Source organism: Lentinula edodes (genome assembly GCF_021015755.1).
Source record: "Lentinula edodes strain Le(Bin) 0899 ss11 chromosome Unknown C8R40scaffold_44, whole genome shotgun sequence".
NCBI lineage: Eukaryota > Fungi > Basidiomycota > Agaricomycetes > Agaricales > Omphalotaceae > Lentinula > Lentinula edodes.
In genome coordinates this window covers 185,045-202,399 of record NW_025764350.1, presented here as the reverse complement: position 1 = coordinate 202,399, position 17,355 = coordinate 185,045, and the positions used below count along the sequence as shown (strand labels likewise).

The 17,355-nt window shown below is 45.1% G+C and overlaps 9 protein-coding genes across 9 annotated transcripts; 5 read left to right on the top strand and 4 right to left on the bottom strand.

Moving 5' to 3' along the window:
• Window positions 1-66: 66 nt before the first annotated feature.
• C8R40DRAFT_1175541 (uncharacterized protein) lies at window positions 67-1,425 on the top strand (the record flags this gene model as incomplete). Its single annotated transcript, XM_046232343.1, has 8 exons — window positions 67-75; window positions 142-336; window positions 387-471; window positions 527-716; window positions 769-832; window positions 890-1,053; window positions 1,114-1,162; window positions 1,240-1,425. 8 exons carry the CDS (start codon window positions 67-69, stop codon window positions 1,423-1,425), a joined length of 942 nt encoding a protein of 313 aa, XP_046081608.1.
• Window positions 1,426-2,984: 1,559 nt separating this feature from the next.
• On the top strand, window positions 2,985-4,491 carry C8R40DRAFT_641530 (uncharacterized protein). The gene is made up of 8 exons (XM_046235747.1): window positions 2,985-3,220; window positions 3,293-3,381; window positions 3,441-3,479; window positions 3,541-3,548; window positions 3,607-3,761; window positions 3,822-3,964; window positions 4,016-4,097; window positions 4,150-4,491. The coding sequence occupies exons 1-8, from the start codon at window positions 3,191-3,193 to the stop codon at window positions 4,348-4,350; spliced, it is 747 nt and encodes a 248-aa protein (XP_046081607.1). The 5' UTR covers window positions 2,985-3,190; the 3' UTR covers window positions 4,351-4,491.
• A 55-nt stretch (window positions 4,492-4,546) lies between these two features.
• Window positions 4,547-4,952, bottom strand: C8R40DRAFT_1056716 (uncharacterized protein; the record flags this gene model as incomplete). The annotated part of the gene is made up of 3 exons (XM_046225101.1): window positions 4,547-4,582; window positions 4,633-4,835; window positions 4,892-4,952. The coding sequence occupies 3 exons, from the start codon at window positions 4,950-4,952 to the stop codon at window positions 4,547-4,549; spliced, it is 300 nt and encodes a 99-aa protein (XP_046081606.1).
• A 2,520-nt stretch (window positions 4,953-7,472) lies between these two features.
• Window positions 7,473-7,962, top strand: C8R40DRAFT_1126073 (uncharacterized protein; the record flags this gene model as incomplete). Its single annotated transcript, XM_046229011.1, has 1 exon — window positions 7,473-7,962. A coding segment is annotated over one exon (188 nt), but the record flags the coding sequence as incomplete, so codon positions are not given.
• Window positions 7,963-9,244: 1,282 nt separating this feature from the next.
• C8R40DRAFT_1175537 (uncharacterized protein) lies at window positions 9,245-9,983 on the bottom strand (the record flags this gene model as incomplete). Its single annotated transcript, XM_046232342.1, has 2 exons — window positions 9,245-9,741; window positions 9,803-9,983. 2 exons carry the CDS (start codon window positions 9,981-9,983, stop codon window positions 9,245-9,247), a joined length of 678 nt encoding a protein of 225 aa, XP_046081604.1.
• Window positions 9,984-10,685: 702 nt separating this feature from the next.
• Window positions 10,686-11,257, bottom strand: C8R40DRAFT_1126070 (uncharacterized protein). The gene is made up of 3 exons (XM_046229010.1): window positions 11,178-11,257; window positions 10,964-11,126; window positions 10,686-10,910 (listed from the first exon to the last, which is right to left on the bottom strand). The coding sequence occupies exons 2-3, from the start codon at window positions 11,015-11,017 to the stop codon at window positions 10,782-10,784; spliced, it is 183 nt and encodes a 60-aa protein (XP_046081603.1). The 5' UTR covers window positions 11,018-11,126; window positions 11,178-11,257; the 3' UTR covers window positions 10,686-10,781.
• A 44-nt stretch (window positions 11,258-11,301) lies between these two features.
• Window positions 11,302-13,589, top strand: C8R40DRAFT_640967 (uncharacterized protein). The gene is made up of 2 exons (XM_046235743.1): window positions 11,302-11,562; window positions 11,614-13,589. Exon 2 carries the CDS (start codon window positions 11,619-11,621, stop codon window positions 13,263-13,265), a length of 1,647 nt encoding a protein of 548 aa, XP_046081602.1. The 5' UTR covers window positions 11,302-11,562; window positions 11,614-11,618; the 3' UTR covers window positions 13,266-13,589.
• Window positions 13,590-15,611, top strand: C8R40DRAFT_640968 (uncharacterized protein). The gene has a single exon (XM_046235744.1). The coding sequence runs from the start codon at window positions 13,913-13,915 to the stop codon at window positions 15,560-15,562; it is 1,650 nt and encodes a 549-aa protein (XP_046081601.1). The 5' UTR covers window positions 13,590-13,912; the 3' UTR covers window positions 15,563-15,611.
• A 163-nt stretch (window positions 15,612-15,774) lies between these two features.
• On the bottom strand, window positions 15,775-16,625 carry C8R40DRAFT_1175534 (uncharacterized protein; the record flags this gene model as incomplete). Its single annotated transcript, XM_046232341.1, has 6 exons — window positions 15,775-15,856; window positions 15,917-16,027; window positions 16,089-16,096; window positions 16,162-16,286; window positions 16,345-16,494; window positions 16,562-16,625. The coding sequence occupies 6 exons, from the start codon at window positions 16,623-16,625 to the stop codon at window positions 15,775-15,777; spliced, it is 540 nt and encodes a 179-aa protein (XP_046081600.1).
• Window positions 16,626-17,355: the final 730 nt, after the last annotated feature.

The window sequence follows — 17,355 nt, the reverse complement described above, 5'->3', positions numbered from 1 at the left end:
CATGAGCTTCTAGAGTATACTGTAGCAGTCGCAGAGGCCAGTCTGGTGAGAGTGAGGATCGCTGCAATGGTCATGGTTGGAAGCAGATTTCGGCAATCATTAGAAGCCGACAGCCGAGAATGATCACATGACGATAAGCAGCTCGGTGCTAGCCCAGACTCTCATCAGTCTCAATCCCCGGTTGAATTTACTCTCAACGACTTCTTCTCGAGGCTCGTCCTGCTGTCGCTCCATCATCTGACTTACATCGACCCAAACACCAACTATGCGATAATACGGGTCGATAATCCGACAAATATAACGGTAGCTGCGACGGTGGAACCAGGAATACGGTGCGTTGACCATATCCATTTGTTGTATTATGCTCCACTCATTTGTTTCTGTAGGTGAAGATCACTACGAAGGACGCATATCCCATCGGTAGTCTTGCTGTTATTGACGTTTGGCACATACCCTACGGTTGTTCCGTACGTTATTTATCCTATCTAGTTCATGATACCATTATCTAATCCCTCCCCATTAACAGGTCTGGCCTTCATTCTGGATGCTCGGCACCGACCTCCTCTGGCCAAATTCCGGCGAAATTACATCATCGAAGCCATCAACAACCTCGATTCAAACCAATACGCCCTGCACACCACCTCTGAATGTTTCCTAGGCACGAACTCGATACATTCAGGGAGCATTCTTCAAACTTATTTCTCTACGGGCGCAGGGTGTGTAGTACAAGAAAAGAAACCGAGCAGTTTTGGAAGTGGGTTTGCGCAGACTGGCGGAGGTGTGTTTGCGACGCAGTTTGGATGTTAGTGGAATCTATGTGTGGTTTCGGCCGGTGAGTTTACCAGCGATATGTTCAAAATCATTGGAATTAAACTTTTTCGTTCGTTAGCGCGGGAGTCTCCCGGCATCGATATCTCAAGCCAATAGCTCCTCGACTATAAACCTGACCGATTGGGATACACCTACCGCTGCGTATCTTTTCAACGCCTGTAATATCGCGCAATACTTCCAGCCTCAACAACTCATTATTGGTATCACTCTTTGTAGCGTGTGGTGCGCGGGTTTCTCATCATTTTGTATGTGAATCACATATCCTTTACTCTATTCTTCCAGGGCCGGCGTTCCATCGATCCATAACTTTACAGGATGTTCAGGACAATGTGTAAGTCTCTTCTTTCTTGAATCATTGGAGTCCTATCCCAGCTAAATTCCTTGAATTTACCTCGTTCTCTCATCCAGATCGACAACGTCATCAGCACTGGAAATCTCATCTACAACAACGCCTCCTGGGATATCGCCTACACACGAAGTTACCTTGCTACTGCCACCACAACTCTTACTATGGGAAACGCGTCAGTTTCCCCAGCATCAAAAGAGCGCTTCATCTCGGCCGATAGATTCCAAGTGTTTATCGTAAACTGGTAGCAGCCGAAGGAATGCTCAGATTGCGGCATCTTCGCGTCTTTCGGAAGTAACAGCTTCAATGTCGCCTTCACCGTACCGAACTCCGAATGATTCGGAATGTCATAGTTGTAGGAGGGACCCGCGTTGTTCGAAGAATCCTGACAGGATGTCTCTAGACATCTTGAACTGACATGTAATACCAGCTCGAAGGCATTGATCTGTTTCCTCATTACTCAGTCAATGTGCAACAAAATCCCGATGGGGGATAGCTAAGACTAACCGGTGGATGGCCTGCAGACACGACAGAAACAAGTCCGAAGAGGAACAGGAAAGTTGTTAGAAGACACACGGTTTTCGTGGGACAGCGATTCTATCGAGTTGAACAAGAAACTACAAGATGGAAGTGTGAGAAGATCTAGAAAACTGAGAGTCGAGCCAGCTTTCGATCTTTGGCCAGCAAAGATTCAGCCGTGACGGTAGGGAGTCGCTAACGAACGGAGAGGAGAAGCGCTTCTGAAGAAATGGAACTATCAGAAACATATACCAAAAAATTAAAAATTAGGAATACATACTTGCTCAACAAGACATACAAATCGCCTTTGCGTCCCACAAACAGAGCTACGGGAACAGCTGCACACCTTGAGCGAGGGAATGGCAGCCACGGTTGAGGGAAGGTACACAAGTAGTCTGTATAGATATCAGCCAATCTCGGGGGGACGGAATGTTATCTTGTGCCATCTCGCTCGTGATGCCCATTCTTGTCAGGATTCTAGCAATGCCTTGCTATGCGACACTAATTGCTCGACTGCTTGAGCTGCAAGATCGGGGTCTACCCTATCATGAGTCGCCACTCCCATCCTATCCCATCCTGCAATTGCCGGAAGGAAGTCGATGTTTCTTTGCTCTGAACCATGTGCGTCAGTGAGACTCATCATCTCATCTTATGATTTTCCCCGTCTAATCAGCAATGTTTCCACCAAACAACAAAAAGCACGACGAATCCAAAAGGTTGAGAAATTCGTGTGTGTGGAGCGCTCTCAAAAGATATTGTGTAAGTAATTTCATATTACTCTCGAATAATATATGACCTCAATTTGCGCAATGTAGACAAGGTAAAAAGGGTCAGCTGGTGAGAGCATTAATCGTCGTGAATTTCTCAAGATCATCCAATCGAGCCAAATAGTGTGTTCTCATACTATCTGGTGCAAATTTCTTGACGGAAACCAACAGGGTGTGTATGACCCGTTGATCCCCATCCATATTTTGCTTGACGGGAATCTTTACATTAGGTTGATTCCAAAGAACCACACGATCCTTCACCCAACACTGTAAGTTTTTACAAAACCCAAATGGAGATGGATCATACTCTCCTCACAAACAAGCAAATTGGTTTCACTGGACTATGTTACACTCAGATCGAAACTCTAAAATGTAAGGATAGAATATATCAACTTTGCATTCAATACCTGATATCTTCCCTTGGTTTCTGTCTGCAGCGGGAGATTTGGAAATTCCTTGGCAAGTTTGGGATATCACGGGCTGGCCCACAGATGTCGATGGAACGAAAATCCCGGTCAAAGACATAGAGGAGCATCATCAAGCTGAACCTGCTTGCTATTCCGACATTATTGATATGTACCTATAAACCAGAGAGCTTGGAGTAGATTGCAAGTTTTCTTTCTTGTCTAACTTACCTGCAGCTCCCAGGCACACATTCTATTCTTCTACATACTATGTCTGCCTAAACTGTACTCATGCATGAACAAAACAGCAGATTGTTGATTAGATGTATTTCTGCTGCCAGTGTGATCATAAGGTGTGTCAACTCAAACTCAATAATCATACTGCATGGCCCCATTGGAACAATTGTTTTCTGAATGGTTTTTAGCATCGGTCAAACTTGTTGCCGTGTCCTATGCTGAGAGCAGGCTGTGTGCCCGGCTGGGGTGCGGTGCGAGCTTTGCGAGCCACCGTGGCGTAGGCACTTCTAAAGCTTGTCCTATACTAAAAACCCGTACTCGAAATACATTACATAGGGCGCGAGTAAGCTGTCTGTCGCATCATCCAACTAAAATGTCAGTGCTACGACAATGGACGACAGATCTACTCGAAATTGACAAATGGCGAGATATAAAGGTGCAAAGGTAAGTAAGGTTCTCTCAGGCTCTAGAGGACAACATCGATTGCTCATCCCTTTATTAGACTACCGCGAATTCCCTACACTCACCATGTCTGTTGCACTTCCTCCCGGCCTGTACGAGATCCATATTCCTAATGATGCAAAGAAAAAGCTTCTTGCACCACCTTCTGCTGGGGAGACAATTAGTGTTGGCACAGTTCAAACACCCCTCAGTGTCGTGCGTGCAATCCCTCACTTGCCTAATATATGGAACTTATTCATCATAACCATAATCTAGTGGCAAATATCTGGAAATGGGGCAATCACCTCTTTCTCGACTGGAAATCAAACCCAGACAAAGGACAACCCCTCCACCGTAGGAAGCAATGTGGTAACTGACAAGGCAGAAGGGATGCAGTGGATTGTCTGTGGAGTAGAATCGCCAGTGAATTCTTCTGCCCGTTGATCATCGCCTCATGATTTCTTCTGCAGAACGGGCAACAACAGTTGGACTGGATCAATCATGACCAACGACGTAACTGGGCTTTTCTGGTCAATCGAATCTGGTCGGAGGGTGAGGTCTCTGCTCCTCATCGAACCGATTGCCTATCATTAACGTTCCAAAGATCGTCCTGAGGAATCCTGCCAACGAGTCCATTCCTCAATTTCACTTTGTACCCGCTAGCCGCAAATCGTTTGAAAGGGTTAACGAAACGACGCAACCATCGGCAGGAAAAGGAGCTCTGGAAGCAATACTCACTGTGATCATAATCGTCTTGTACATGATTTTGGAGAGGTCTAGAGGGTCGAAGGCGAAGCTTCTATGAATGAGTAAAACTAAAACCTTCCTTTTTCCTTACCTCTCGACACTTAAACTTTATCAATCACTTATCCTATATCTTCGCATCATCCTAAAGCTGACAGGAATGCGATCGAAAACCACAAATACAAGTTTTGAGGACAATCATATGGTATCTCGAGTCAGTCTATGTGAAGATACATGCAGTTTAATGTTTAGGCTATTCATTTGTCCACGACCTCCGGAGGTAAATTCCTCATCTGCATAGAATCATGAGGGATTATGCGCAGATGCTGAAATCACGACGTACCGGGGCATCTCTAACAACCTCTAATGTCCCCGTTGCTCCTGCTGCTCCGACTTTAGAATCCGTTCCCGCAGAGCCGGGGTTCTTCAACGTCTCCATTGGTTCAGGAGGGTCATCGGGGGCATCTTGATAAACAGGCGCAGAACGGTAGAGGTCTTTTCCTGTTGGTGCATTGTCAACGGCTGTTGGATGACCGAGTCCTTTAGCTATGGAGGAAAAACAAACGTTAGTGATATTGCACAGAATTGGAATCGATGCTCACCCTGCATATCTTTCTTGATAGATTTACTGGAGGCAGCGCTGTCTTCGAATTTGTGCGGCATGATTGTGTTCAGGTATATTGATATGGGACCTCAGTTGATATACTGCGAAGAAGGCCCATGTCATCATCTACTACGCCAAGCTTGACGTTCTTTTTGGTCATAGCCTGAATTTGTCGATCGGGTGTCCAAACTCACATGTGGAGCCACCCCAGCAAATATCAACGATAAGATACGATAAACCCACTCCTCATAGCAATATTTTGCCTTGATTATGGCTACAAAAATGACTGGGTTTGTGGCGATAGTGGGACAATATATGTGCTGGACAGTGGGCTACAGCAGGGATGAGGCTAGCGGTGTTGAAAACGCAACCAGCTCCTCTTTTGATTCTGAAGTTTGCCTCAGTTGCATTGGAGTTTCGGATTGGTTCGATCAATAGTAAGTGAAGCAGAGACTACTATGTCCCTCTACATCGATTCTTGATATCTAACATCCTACTGGAGTCGTCAAGCGGAGCCGTTGCTGTATGCTGTGTTCTTAGAATGATATAACAGCTGGAAACACTTGAACAGGATACAGCTGATGAGCTCACGATGGATCAACGGCATTTGAACTTAGAGTAACAAACGCAAACTCTCAAAGTATTCTTGGCTATGAGAAATTGACCTGTAATCTCCCGTACTAAATTTAACGTTAGAGGTGAGGCAAAGGTTTGAGATGATTGATACGCACTTTTAATTGTTTTTCCGGCCGCACCAATTCAGCATTTAAGGGTTCATTTACTTAGAAACATTGCGTGAAATGAATTCAGCTTGTTGGAAGAGGTCAGGAAAGAAGTGCGCAAAGAAAGAATTAGCTGACCAAGACAACGCCGGTGGTCCTGATCTTCGGACCAACCTCTTTTCTCCCCTCTTCTTCCGCATCAGTCTTTTGGGTTTGACCATAGCTGAATCTCAAGCTCAGCAACGATCTTGACGATTTCTAGTCAACCAGTAGAGTGAGATGGAACGTATTAATACTACCGTCTTCTAATGGAAGCAGTAGTCTTGTATAATTGTTAGTAGTTATAACAGTTGGTCAAGAAGGTACGTTGTAACTATCGTAAGTATGCTGATTTCCTGGCCATAGGTATTGAATGACAGTGCTTGCCTGTTGGCCTCACTTCACCCCTCACATTTCATACACCGTGTATACGTTCATCTCGATTCACCACCAAGGCTGTGAGAAGTGCCATTGCCTGTCACCGTCGTGCTGCTTAATGTCCCGATGATGCTTAGTACGGGACACTTGATCTCTCGATAAATGCCAGTCGACGCCGAAATTGAGCTGCATCTACCATCAATATAGGTATTATATTAAAACAATCATTCGTGAATAAAGACACCTTCAAGCTTTCGACTGCACTGGTCGAGTTGAAACTGGCAACAGAAGAAAAACGATATAAAATTTCTGGAAGGTTCTGAAAGGATTGACTGATTGTCTGTCAAACGACAAGTTGAGTCGCTGATCCTCTTCTGTTTGAGCTGTTTGCCTATTCCATGATTGTAACCATAAATCATAACTACAGCTTCTTCCAAGTTCCTGCTCGGTGGGTGTCAAAATGCAGCAATCTGATTGTTGATATGTAAATACTTGCATTTATAGGGCTGACTCGGTACAACATCACGTAGATTTCTCATTCTGACTGGCGTCCAGCACCGGTTGTTTGACCGGTAAAGACTATCCACTTTGGAGCTGTTCTCAAACTTACCTCGACTTCAACATTTGAATCATAGGTTGTATTCCCAAGATATATGATAGCAGCATCTCTCTCTCAATGATCTTGCCGCTACGCCGTACTTCAGTGGGCAGTTCAATCTGCTTTTTGGAGCGTTGGTGGACAGATTTCACTTTTTGGAGCCTCAGATCCAGCCATTAACGTACAATTTGCATAGGAAACGGGCAAACCGACTCTTCTATCAGGGTAGATCCCGACTCCTCAGCTTGTACTTGTAATTCCAATAATCCCGACTTTCCTTTTTGCAATGAGCCAGAGGACACTACCACACTCTCTAAAACATCTTCTAGTCATGATCCAACAGTCACCCGCACTATAACTCAGACCACAACTGCGTCAAGTACCATTGTCGAATCTGCATCTGCAGACTCTACCCAATCCTTGAATACCCTCTCAAGTACTTCATTAACTCCATCTACAAGGTATCTCAATTGACGAGTACCTAATAACCAAGTCTACGGTGCTCATAGATATATGCTCCTATAGTATACCCAGCCGAACTTCCATAGGCAGTTCAAGGTAAGATTAAACCATCACATAAATAATCTCTGACTTTATTTTTGAAAGTGGTGGCATAAGCTCAATGGCAACCCAGTCACCGAAACAGTGGGTTTCTCCTACCTACCAACTAGTTTTATATGATTATTTTGACTTATCATCACTTTTGTCAAAGGAGTATGCAAACCATTGGCATATCAAGGTATGCAGTGCGTCAAGACAGATGAACCCAAGATGCTGACCTACCAATTGGGAATAACAGTTCAAAAAAGTATACCGGTGCAATTGTTGGGGGAGTAATCGGAATCATGGTTCTGATCACCGCAATTCTCGGTGTGTTCTATATCCGACGACGGTCTAGAAAACGCAATGGTGCACTTCAGTCATCACTGGAGAGCCAACCACCCTTAGCACGGAAGCCAGCTCCAGTAATACTCACACCAGATCCTTTCACCCTGAAATACCTTGAATCCCGGAGAGACGTTGATATATTTGAACAGGGAAGCTCAACAACTACAATCAATCCACTTTTATCTGATGGAAAGATCGATGAGCTGATGAGGAGAATGCGAACTCTGGAAACGCTGCTTGCAGCACAAAGTCCGGGTCCTCAGAGGTCACTTCCCACCGTGACTCCATTACCTCCAAATTATACCAATGACAGCAGTGGGAGGGTCTGATATTGATCATTGAAATCACACGAGAACTTGTTTGAAGAACACCTACTAGTAGGATAGGATTATACAGTTGATAGGAGCAATATATTTGTTGTTGTATGCATACGTCCTTATACAGACAGATATTCACTCAGTGCTAGCATGACAATCACTGACTCTGAAGGATCAGGGTCTCGTGAGCACCAAATGGCAATCAAAACTTGTAAGCTTGCTCAAGCCACATGAGTGCATATCCTATAGGCATTGTTAGGGTGACTTTACAGAGGTAGACCCATCCTGCACAGCGAAATAATGTGGTGTCGAAGCTATCCATTATAGGTTGGGGGGTTTAAGTTCTCGCTGTCTCGATTGAGATCAGGGTCTGGACATTGTTTCTTAGCCTGCTAGTTGACAGATCGGAGTAAGTATGGGCTATTCGAGTGAAATGGCTTCAAGTAACTTTAGCTTGAAGCTAGCAAGCTGTAGCATTTGTTAAGATCTTCTATCTATACCTACAGTACATTATGATTATTCAAATGCTTCCTAAGCTAAAGGACAATTTCCAGCGGGCCATCAGCATTTGCGGTATTACTTGCAGTGACCTGTGCACTTATGTGCAGTAGCACTGCCAATCTGCAAAACATGGATTCTTTTGCTAATCATTGAAGGGCAGCTGAGAGTGCTCTCTGTTAAGTAGTTAATCTCAGTTGATGATAAAACAACTGATCATTCTCAAGTGTACCTGTTAAGTAGTTAATCTATTGGCCATCTGTAAAACCTGGATTTTGGGCTAATAGCTGGAGAGCAGCTGACAGTGCTGGACAGTGCTCTCCAGCCAGTATCCTTGCTCTGGCAAGCACAGGTTGATCAATTATGGATATGCATAAACCTCCAGTGCTGGACAGTCCTCTCCAGCCTGTATTATTGCTCTCATGAACATCCAGGTTTTGCAGATGCTAATCCAGTCTGAAGAAACTTCAAGAAAGACTTAGCCCTGAGATTTATGAACAATATTTCACAAGAGGAATTTTAGGACAAAAGGATACTACAGAAAATTGTGCAGACATGTGCATATTATCATCCCAAAGAAGCCACATGAACGTACACTTCCTCTGGGTCTTGGTAGATGTAATCAATATGGAAGTCTGACAAATGGGGTGCCGAATCTATCCATCATAGGATGGGGGGTCGGAGAGGTGTTCTGAGTCACTTGCACCCTGCCAGTGCAGCACTCTTGTATGTCCAAAATGCATACTTAGATCCAGATCAACATTATAGATTGATGCACGCTCTGCAGTTGTGTCCAAGTCCCTTGTTTGAAATGATCTTTCTTGAGAAATATTTCTCCTGGAATTCACTGGTTTTTGATGTTGGGTGCTGGAATTGCAACAAATGGAGAATGCTGCCAGAGAAATCACTACTCAGTGTTTATATTTTGCTGGGATACCAGTGAACTTACGCCAAAATCTAATTCGAATCTTGCGCAATAATGCAAATGTCAAAATCATGCCCACAACTACACCTGCGATGCTCCCAACAACACCGCCTGCAATAGCAGGAACAGCAGCAGATGAGGGATATGGAGTGGTTCCAGCTGTGCAGGTGGATAATGTGCTATAGGTGCTACCTATAATAGTTGCTGCTGGACTGGGTAGTGTAAATGTGGGTATTGGATTATAGATGATATAATCCAGGTAAAACTGGCCAGCAGTTGTAGCTTCAGGTAGGACCATGATAGTCAGTGTGTGATTTCCTGGTTCTAGTGAAGGCGACCTATAGAACGGGACACGATAATTGTTTTGAAGGTTTAGTACTGGAAATACAAATTCAAATTGAGAGTTCGATAAGTCATCAACTTGGTAGGTGGATGTGGGAGATTCCCCAGTTCCTACTGTTCCAAAAACTTCGACACCAATTCCTGTGGTATATCAGAATTTAAACAATTTGCCGGGAACTCCATCGGACACACTGGTATGCACCTTCAAAAGTGAAGATAGCGGTGGAATTCATGCTCCTACTCGCTACGTGCGTTGTTCCTTCACATTCAAACCCTATTCGCCCTCCGGTTGTCCATCCAGAAGAATACACAATGCGTAAGTCAGCATCATCTACCGAAATCGCTGAGGATGATAGAAGTGGGCAAGGGAAAGATGAAGTCATGAGAAGTCACTCCCTTGATAGCTAGGGTTTGAGCAGTCTTTTAATTAAGTTGGTTGTTCAGCGTCTCAGCGAAGTGAAAAAAAATCTGAATAAATATAGTGAGTTGATATTTTCTCACTGCCATAACTGAGATGCATTTCATTTCGTGAAACTTTGACACTTCTCAGCCTGCAAGTTGACAGATCCTAATGCCACTTGAATTGCCTTCAAGAAAAGCCTAAAGTTAACCAGTTATAGCCTATCTTGCTATGCATCCACGTCTACATCCTCTACATCACTCTATCAGTATCTATCAGTCCAAAAACATACAGGTGCAACATAACAACAAACATCACTACTGAACTAGACGTTAAACAACCGCATAATCTGATCACAAGTTTACTACCTGCAAGAACCTGCAAATAAACTCCGTCACCTACCCATAAAGTCTGTCCGTGAACAGGCGAAACGTAGCGGCTATCGCAAGACCCTTGATCTCAATGACTTTCCCTCACCGATGTTTGTAGCGGCGCACTTTGTGAAAGGGCTCTGGACTGGCGCTAAACCCTCGCCCCTTCCTCTTTCTTTCCTGGGAATCCTTCTGTGCGCCCTCCGCCACTGGCGCGACGACTCGGATCCAAGGATCTCGCTTCCCACAATCAATAGAATGAGGATTTTAGTAACCTTGATCTTACATGAAAAGTCAGCGATTGGGACCATATCTCAAGGAAGTAAATGGGTTCATTATGAATGCATCGGAGTGAGATGTCTTTAGGTTCGAACTAAGAGGTCCTAGATAGGATGGCGATTACACACTATTCAAGCTTTCCCTAGCTTTCCGTCCATAATGTATAAGAAAAACTCAAATTCTCTATGCGAATGAGTACTGAATCCCTTCCGTGGGCTATGAAGACCGAGCCATAATGAGTGTGGGTTCTGTCTTGATACCTTTGGTATCAGAGTTGATCAGTGGCTTCTATGCGCAAGGACAATCCACAGACGAAGCAGACGAAGAAGTGCAGGAATCCCTCAGCCAGTCGGTGCACCTCAGGCATACCTCGATCCTGACTGGGTTGTACAGCAGCTGGTATTTGTTGAAATATCAGAATGATCCGGCGAAGGTCTTGTTTGCATTGTTTGCATATGAGTGTTGGTCAACGGCAACTGGTTGACACTGTGAGTCTGGGAAAAGTCAAAGACAGGATGATTTTGTACCAATGGTAGGCAGTACTAATTTGAACACGTTTAATGAGGGAACTAGCATGCTTAGAAAGGTCTCCTTGAGTCATACTTTGACAAAATCGTGATTTGACGCTAGGAAAGATCTAGAGGCGCCCATATTCGTGGCGCTTAGTCATAGCATTCCATAGCCACTCTTTGCAATTGCTTTCCTTTCAAGTTCTTGGGATTGTCTTCAACCCTGTCACAATCGCGAGAATCCGCGCAAGATAAAGTCGAAGGAGAGAACAATGAACTGACAATGGACCTCCCGTTTGGGAGGCTCTTTGTTGCGCGGTCTATAAAACACAAGGCAAAGGCAAGGTGGCATGCACCTCTCGTCTCTCTATCGACAGTCATATTTGTATCGAAAACATCCTGTGTACGCCTTTGGTTTCAACTTACAGTCAATAACTTGCTTATAATTATCCAGAACCAATGTCGATCATGATAAACACTGGAGTAGCTTGCCTAGAACGCGGTCCTCCGACTATCCCATCTGATGCCTCCCGCATTACCCAGCTTCTTCGTACAAATGAGCCTCCCACAGAGGAGGAAGAGGAAATCTTTCGATTCTTCGTCAAGTCGGGACGCTCTTACCTGCGTGATTTGGACATTCGTATCGCTTTAATGAAAGGATCGCTTCACGAGATGGAGAAGATGAAGGGAAAACTTGGGCCGGAGGTCAGCCGATACAAATACTCTCTCGGCGCAATGAGACGCATGCCTTTGGACGTGTTAGAAGTCATTTTCCGTTTCGGTGCGGGATACTTCACGAATCCGGAAGATTTTTTCAGCTCTACTACACATTGTTTGGATATCAAATCTCCTCCATGGATCTATGCTCGAGTGTGTCGTCGATGGAAGGACATAGTCGTTTATAAAATACCGTCGCTTTGGACACGAGTCAAATTCGATCTGGGCAAAATCCGGGATTCCCCCTCTCGGCGAATACCTATGGCATTATCTCTTCTATCCATCTATCTCAGTCGTTCGAGTGCGCTTCCCCTCATTGTCTACATCGACATGTTCTCCGCGCCAGCTTCTCCTGATCTTGTTGGGTTCGCCTTGCGTCTCGTTGCCGCACATTCTAGGCGATGGCAATCGTTGTTTCTGGTTGGAGGGCAGGGGATTGACACGAAAATCTTGTCAGGGGATTCTTTGATGTCGCTGGAGAACATTCAAATCCAAGAGAGTTCCATGGAGGCCCCGCGATCACTAGATATCGCTGCCTCGCAGTTGAGGGCCTGGTCCGCGGTGGGCAACCTCTTATCAACGTATGTTCAAATAACACCGCCGACCTCACTTTGTCGCCAAATCACAGAATATTCAATCTCCACTGTGATGTACACTGAAGTGCACAAGATCCTTCCTCTACTTCCTAACATCCGTAAACTTTCTGTACAGGATATCTTGAATAGCAACAATCCACCAACTTCAGAGCTTCGCCTCCCCTATCTCCGGGAGTTTAATATACGACAGCAGAATAATCCTCTTGCTACATTCCTCCCGACTGATGGTCTGGTGGCCCTTATTGACTCGATCTCTTGTCCTGCCCTCACGCACCTTTCAGTGTCGGTCTACGGAATATTCGGGGATGCATTCAAAAGATTTGAACGGCGTTCAAACTTTAAACTACAGCACCTAATTGCTGGAGAGGGCGCAGGTATCCTCGTCAAAGGCCTCCAGAATAGGCTTGCACTCGAAACAATCGAAATCCGAGGTTTCCATTTCTATACATCAGTGATTGAGGTCATCACTCACTTGCACGTACCACCTGCTTTAACCCCGGTTGCTTTGTCAATGTCATGGTCTCCAGCGACATCGAACTCCCATTCCAATATTTCGCCGCCAGTGACCCCATTTCCGAATCTACGCCGATTCCAATTCCAGTTGAGCCTCTTGCCCTTCATGGATATCATGGAGAAGCTGCATGCATGTGTAAGCTCTCGTCGGTCAGGCTCTGCAGCGCCGCTCGAAATCCTCGTTGCGGCGCGGGATGGGCAAGCGAGGACGATGCTCGGCCATCCGCGATTGAAGGACCTTCGTTCAATGGGAGCGAAAGTTGAGATTACATCTACGTGATCAGTTGAATCTGTACTGTATGTCTAATCTCTTCGATCTTTGTACATTGTATTCTGCAAATTATCTCTGTGTTTCACAAATTACAGTCAATATCATGCCTAATAAGGTACCAGTCCGTACCATATAGTCCGCGTCGGCCTTCATGAAATGTCCTATACATCCGTCGCTAACGATGGGGGATATGGCACAACGGTATAGCATAGTATACGACTGGTATACGAGATGTGTTACAGGTGGATGCCAGGGACCCGGGATAGGCCTTTCATCCTTGGACTTTGGACGTTGACGTGGCGCGTGGGGCACTTGAGTAGAGATGGTTAACACTGAATGAAAATTGCGAAATTTTATTCAAGACATACGAGGAACAACCTTCCCGGAAATGATCATGTTCGCGATTTTCATGACCGCTCCATTCCAAACGAGCCACTCTTCTTCATTTTCAGATGGGAGTCTGATGTTAATTGTTGTTGAGAACTTGCTTAGGTACCTTGTATACTTACAGGCATAAGATGGAGACAATGACACTGACACTGACAGTGAGAAAAACGATCCGGGCTATGTAGATAAGTCAGGGTGCGAAATTCCAATCTTCCTTTCTACCATACTGTTACCATCGTCGAAGCCACTCGTTGTATACCATCTTTAACATGGAGACCTCTACCGTAACTCCAACATGCCCTCAGTGCGGCTACCATACCAACAACAACCTTCCGACTATACCCTCTGATACCCCCCGCTTCGCCGAACTCCTTCGAACAAATGAGTGCCCCACCGAACAAGAAGAGAGCACATTTCGATCTTTCATCGCCGATGGGCAATCGTCACTTAATACCATTGATACCCGTATTGCCTTGATCAAACTCCTACTAGCCAAGCTCGAAAATGACAGAGAGACGCTTAGTCTCGCGATCGCACGGTACAAAGAGCCTCTCAACCCCATCAGACGCACACCTGCAGATGTGTTGAGACAGATCTTCGTTCACGGTGCGGGGCACGATAGAAGCGCTAGAGAGTGTCGTCGTTCGACTCCACACGCTTTAGACCTGGAGTCTCCGCCGTGGGTGTTCGGACGCGTGTGTCGTCGATGGAAAGATATAACTGTTTACGAAATGCCCTCCCTCTGGACACGAGTCAAGCTAAAGTTGAGGAAGATAAAAAGCAAAGACTTACATCATCAGATGGCCTTGCTCTCCCTTCTATCAATTTACCTCAATCGTTCAAAGGCACTTCCTCTCACTGTATTTCTCGATATGTCCGTACCCAAATCATCTTCTGTATCCTTCCGGGCCTCTGAGCACGCCTCTGTTCTCAACATCCTCCTTGCACACTCCCGGCGATGGGTGTCACTTTTTCTTGTCGGAGGACAGGCAATTGACATGCTCGCGATTTCGGAAGATTCTCTCATATCCTTGGAGGAAGTTCACATTCAGGATGGCCCAAGTGGTAATCCCCGCTCGCTTGATATCCAAGCCTCGGAATTGAGATCATGGACATCAGTGGGAACTACTTCGTCTCCCTTCATTAGAGTATTGCCACCGACTTCAGTGTGTCAACAAATCACAGAGTATTCCATCTCAAATGTGACGTATACCGAAGTTTTGAAGGTCATCCGGTTATTTCCTCATCTTCGTCAACTGTCTGTCCAGAATCTCTCACCTGAGAATGACTTACCAGGACCTGAACTTCCTGCTACTTGTCTCTCTCAGCTCCAAGCCCTTCACCTGATACAGCTGAATCTTTCTGCATCGTCCGCCAATGCTTTTATAGCTCTTCTGGATGTTATTGTTTGCCCCGCCCTCACACATCTGTTGGTAGATGCATGCGGAAATATCAGTGGTGCAATTCAAAGGCTCAAAGAGCGATCCAACTTTGAATTACAGCATCTCATTGCCGCAGAGGATGCAGATGCTTTCGTAAAAGGTCTTTCAAACTGTCTTGAGCTCGAAGAAGTCGAAATCAGAGGCGCCTACTTGTACAAGTCCATCACCGAAGTACTGGCTCATTTGAGCACAATCACCACACCAACAAAATTGAATAACCCATCACAATTACCCCCATTACCGAATCTTCGCCGACTACATTTCCAATTGGGTGTCTTGCCCTTTGTTGATGTAGTAGTGGAGAACCTGCATGCTTGTGTTATCTCTCGCTTGTTTTGTGCTCAGCATACTACAGGCCTTAGGCAGCTGGAAATATGCATAACGACACCTGATGCTCAAGCGAGGAAAATACTGGACTCTCCTCGATTGAAATATCTTCATTCGGTAGGAGTAAAAATCGAGATCATAGGTATATGAATTGTATATAAATTGTTCTTTGGTTGGTGTACATGAACTATGTTGTACCAAATCTCCTATGCATGTGAACCACGATCCTTAGAGTTCGTGAAGATCCTCACTCGATTCCGCGACTCACAATAACATTTACATAAACCTTGAAACCTTTAAGTTCATTTCTTATTAATAAGTAGAATTGGTTAAATAATCGAATGATGCACCTCTCCCCAAAGTCATCGGGATTTAATTCCATGTACAGGCCGCCTTTGGCCGTAATAAAAACGACGCCTTCCTACACCCATGAACCACGCCAACCTGAAATCATATGGTGAATCAGCCCGTAACCACCTGTTCACATCACGGTAGTTCACATACCTGACGCAGAAAACAAACGTTGTGAATGTGATGTTGCCGTGCGTTATACCATTCCATGAAAAGATATCGTATCGAATATCAGTAGGCAGTCCGATGAGGCTCGACAAAACGCTATAAATTTTGTGCAGTACAAGCTCAGATTCCGACAATGCTCATTGTATGAAATCCTCACTGTGTAACCTGCATATGAGACAGTTCGGTTCATAACATTCAACTTTTGCGAAGACATATATGAGAAAACCCACGTCAGTAATTGCCATTGCGGTAAGAGTTGCACCAATAATTCGCTCTTGTGCAACAGGATTATCACGAAATGCGTCTTCCGCTACTCGAAAGACGAGAGATACTATTAGTCCTACAAGCATATAGCCTTAAAAATATATAAACGTCAGTGCGTTTGTAACAGGCAGAGGAAAGCATGCACCCACAATTACCAAGCTGCCACAATGCAACAGCGGTTCGAGGATCCAGAGATTCTGAAGCCAGGAAAGAAGGGTTGGAATGAGGAATCTGTTCATGATGAAACCAAGCCGCGCCAGGCCACAGCCAAATCATTGGAGCTGGAATGATAGCAGACGCTGACAGAGTAGGTGAACCACGGGCATTGGCGAGCACGAGTAGATACAAGTGAGTCTAAGAGCTTACCTGGTTCAAGGTAGAAGAAAAGTAATTTATAAAAGCCGGGGAGGGCTTGAAGATGATTGGACATAGTGTTCGTCGATGGAAAGTACTGAACTTGGGGGAAGGATAGGTAATGGTCAATGAGGAAGTCGAAGCTAATGAGGCCTCATGGCAGGTGTACGAGGCGCGACTAGTTGGATTAACGCGTGGTCTATGTGACGTCTCGTGTCTGACACCTCGATCCAAATGTGGTATAGTACGAGTACGACGAAAATTCTCCTCGGTTTGCATAATATCTCGATGCAGGCTGAGTCTCGCACCATCGCCCCTAAGACTTTTGCTAGAAATGGTTGAACCGAGCTATATCGTACTTATGGCTCATACATTATCCTGATGGACCGCGAATCTAAAAAATATGGTTCAAAATTGGCTACTAAAGGCAACAGAGCGTCATAAGGAAGGAGCGAAGTATATCAGAGTTAAACTTATTTTTTTACAACCTTCTCGCACACGACTTGAATGCTGGAAACTTGAATGTCAGAAAAATAGGAATGTACTCCCATTTTTTGTGAACTTTGGCAGCGAACGCATTGAGTTGAGTTCCATTGAAGGTTACAAAATACTTCCTCCGAATCTGCAAAACCTGGATGTTCACGAGAGCAAGGGTACTAGCTGGAGAGCGCTGTCCAGCGCTGAAAGCACTCCCAGCAGTTTTTCAGTACTGCTGGGAGTGCTTTCCCAGCTGGACAGTGCTGTCAGCTGCTTTCGAGCTCTTAGCCGAAAATACAGGTTTTACAGATGTCAGTCAAATGAGTTGA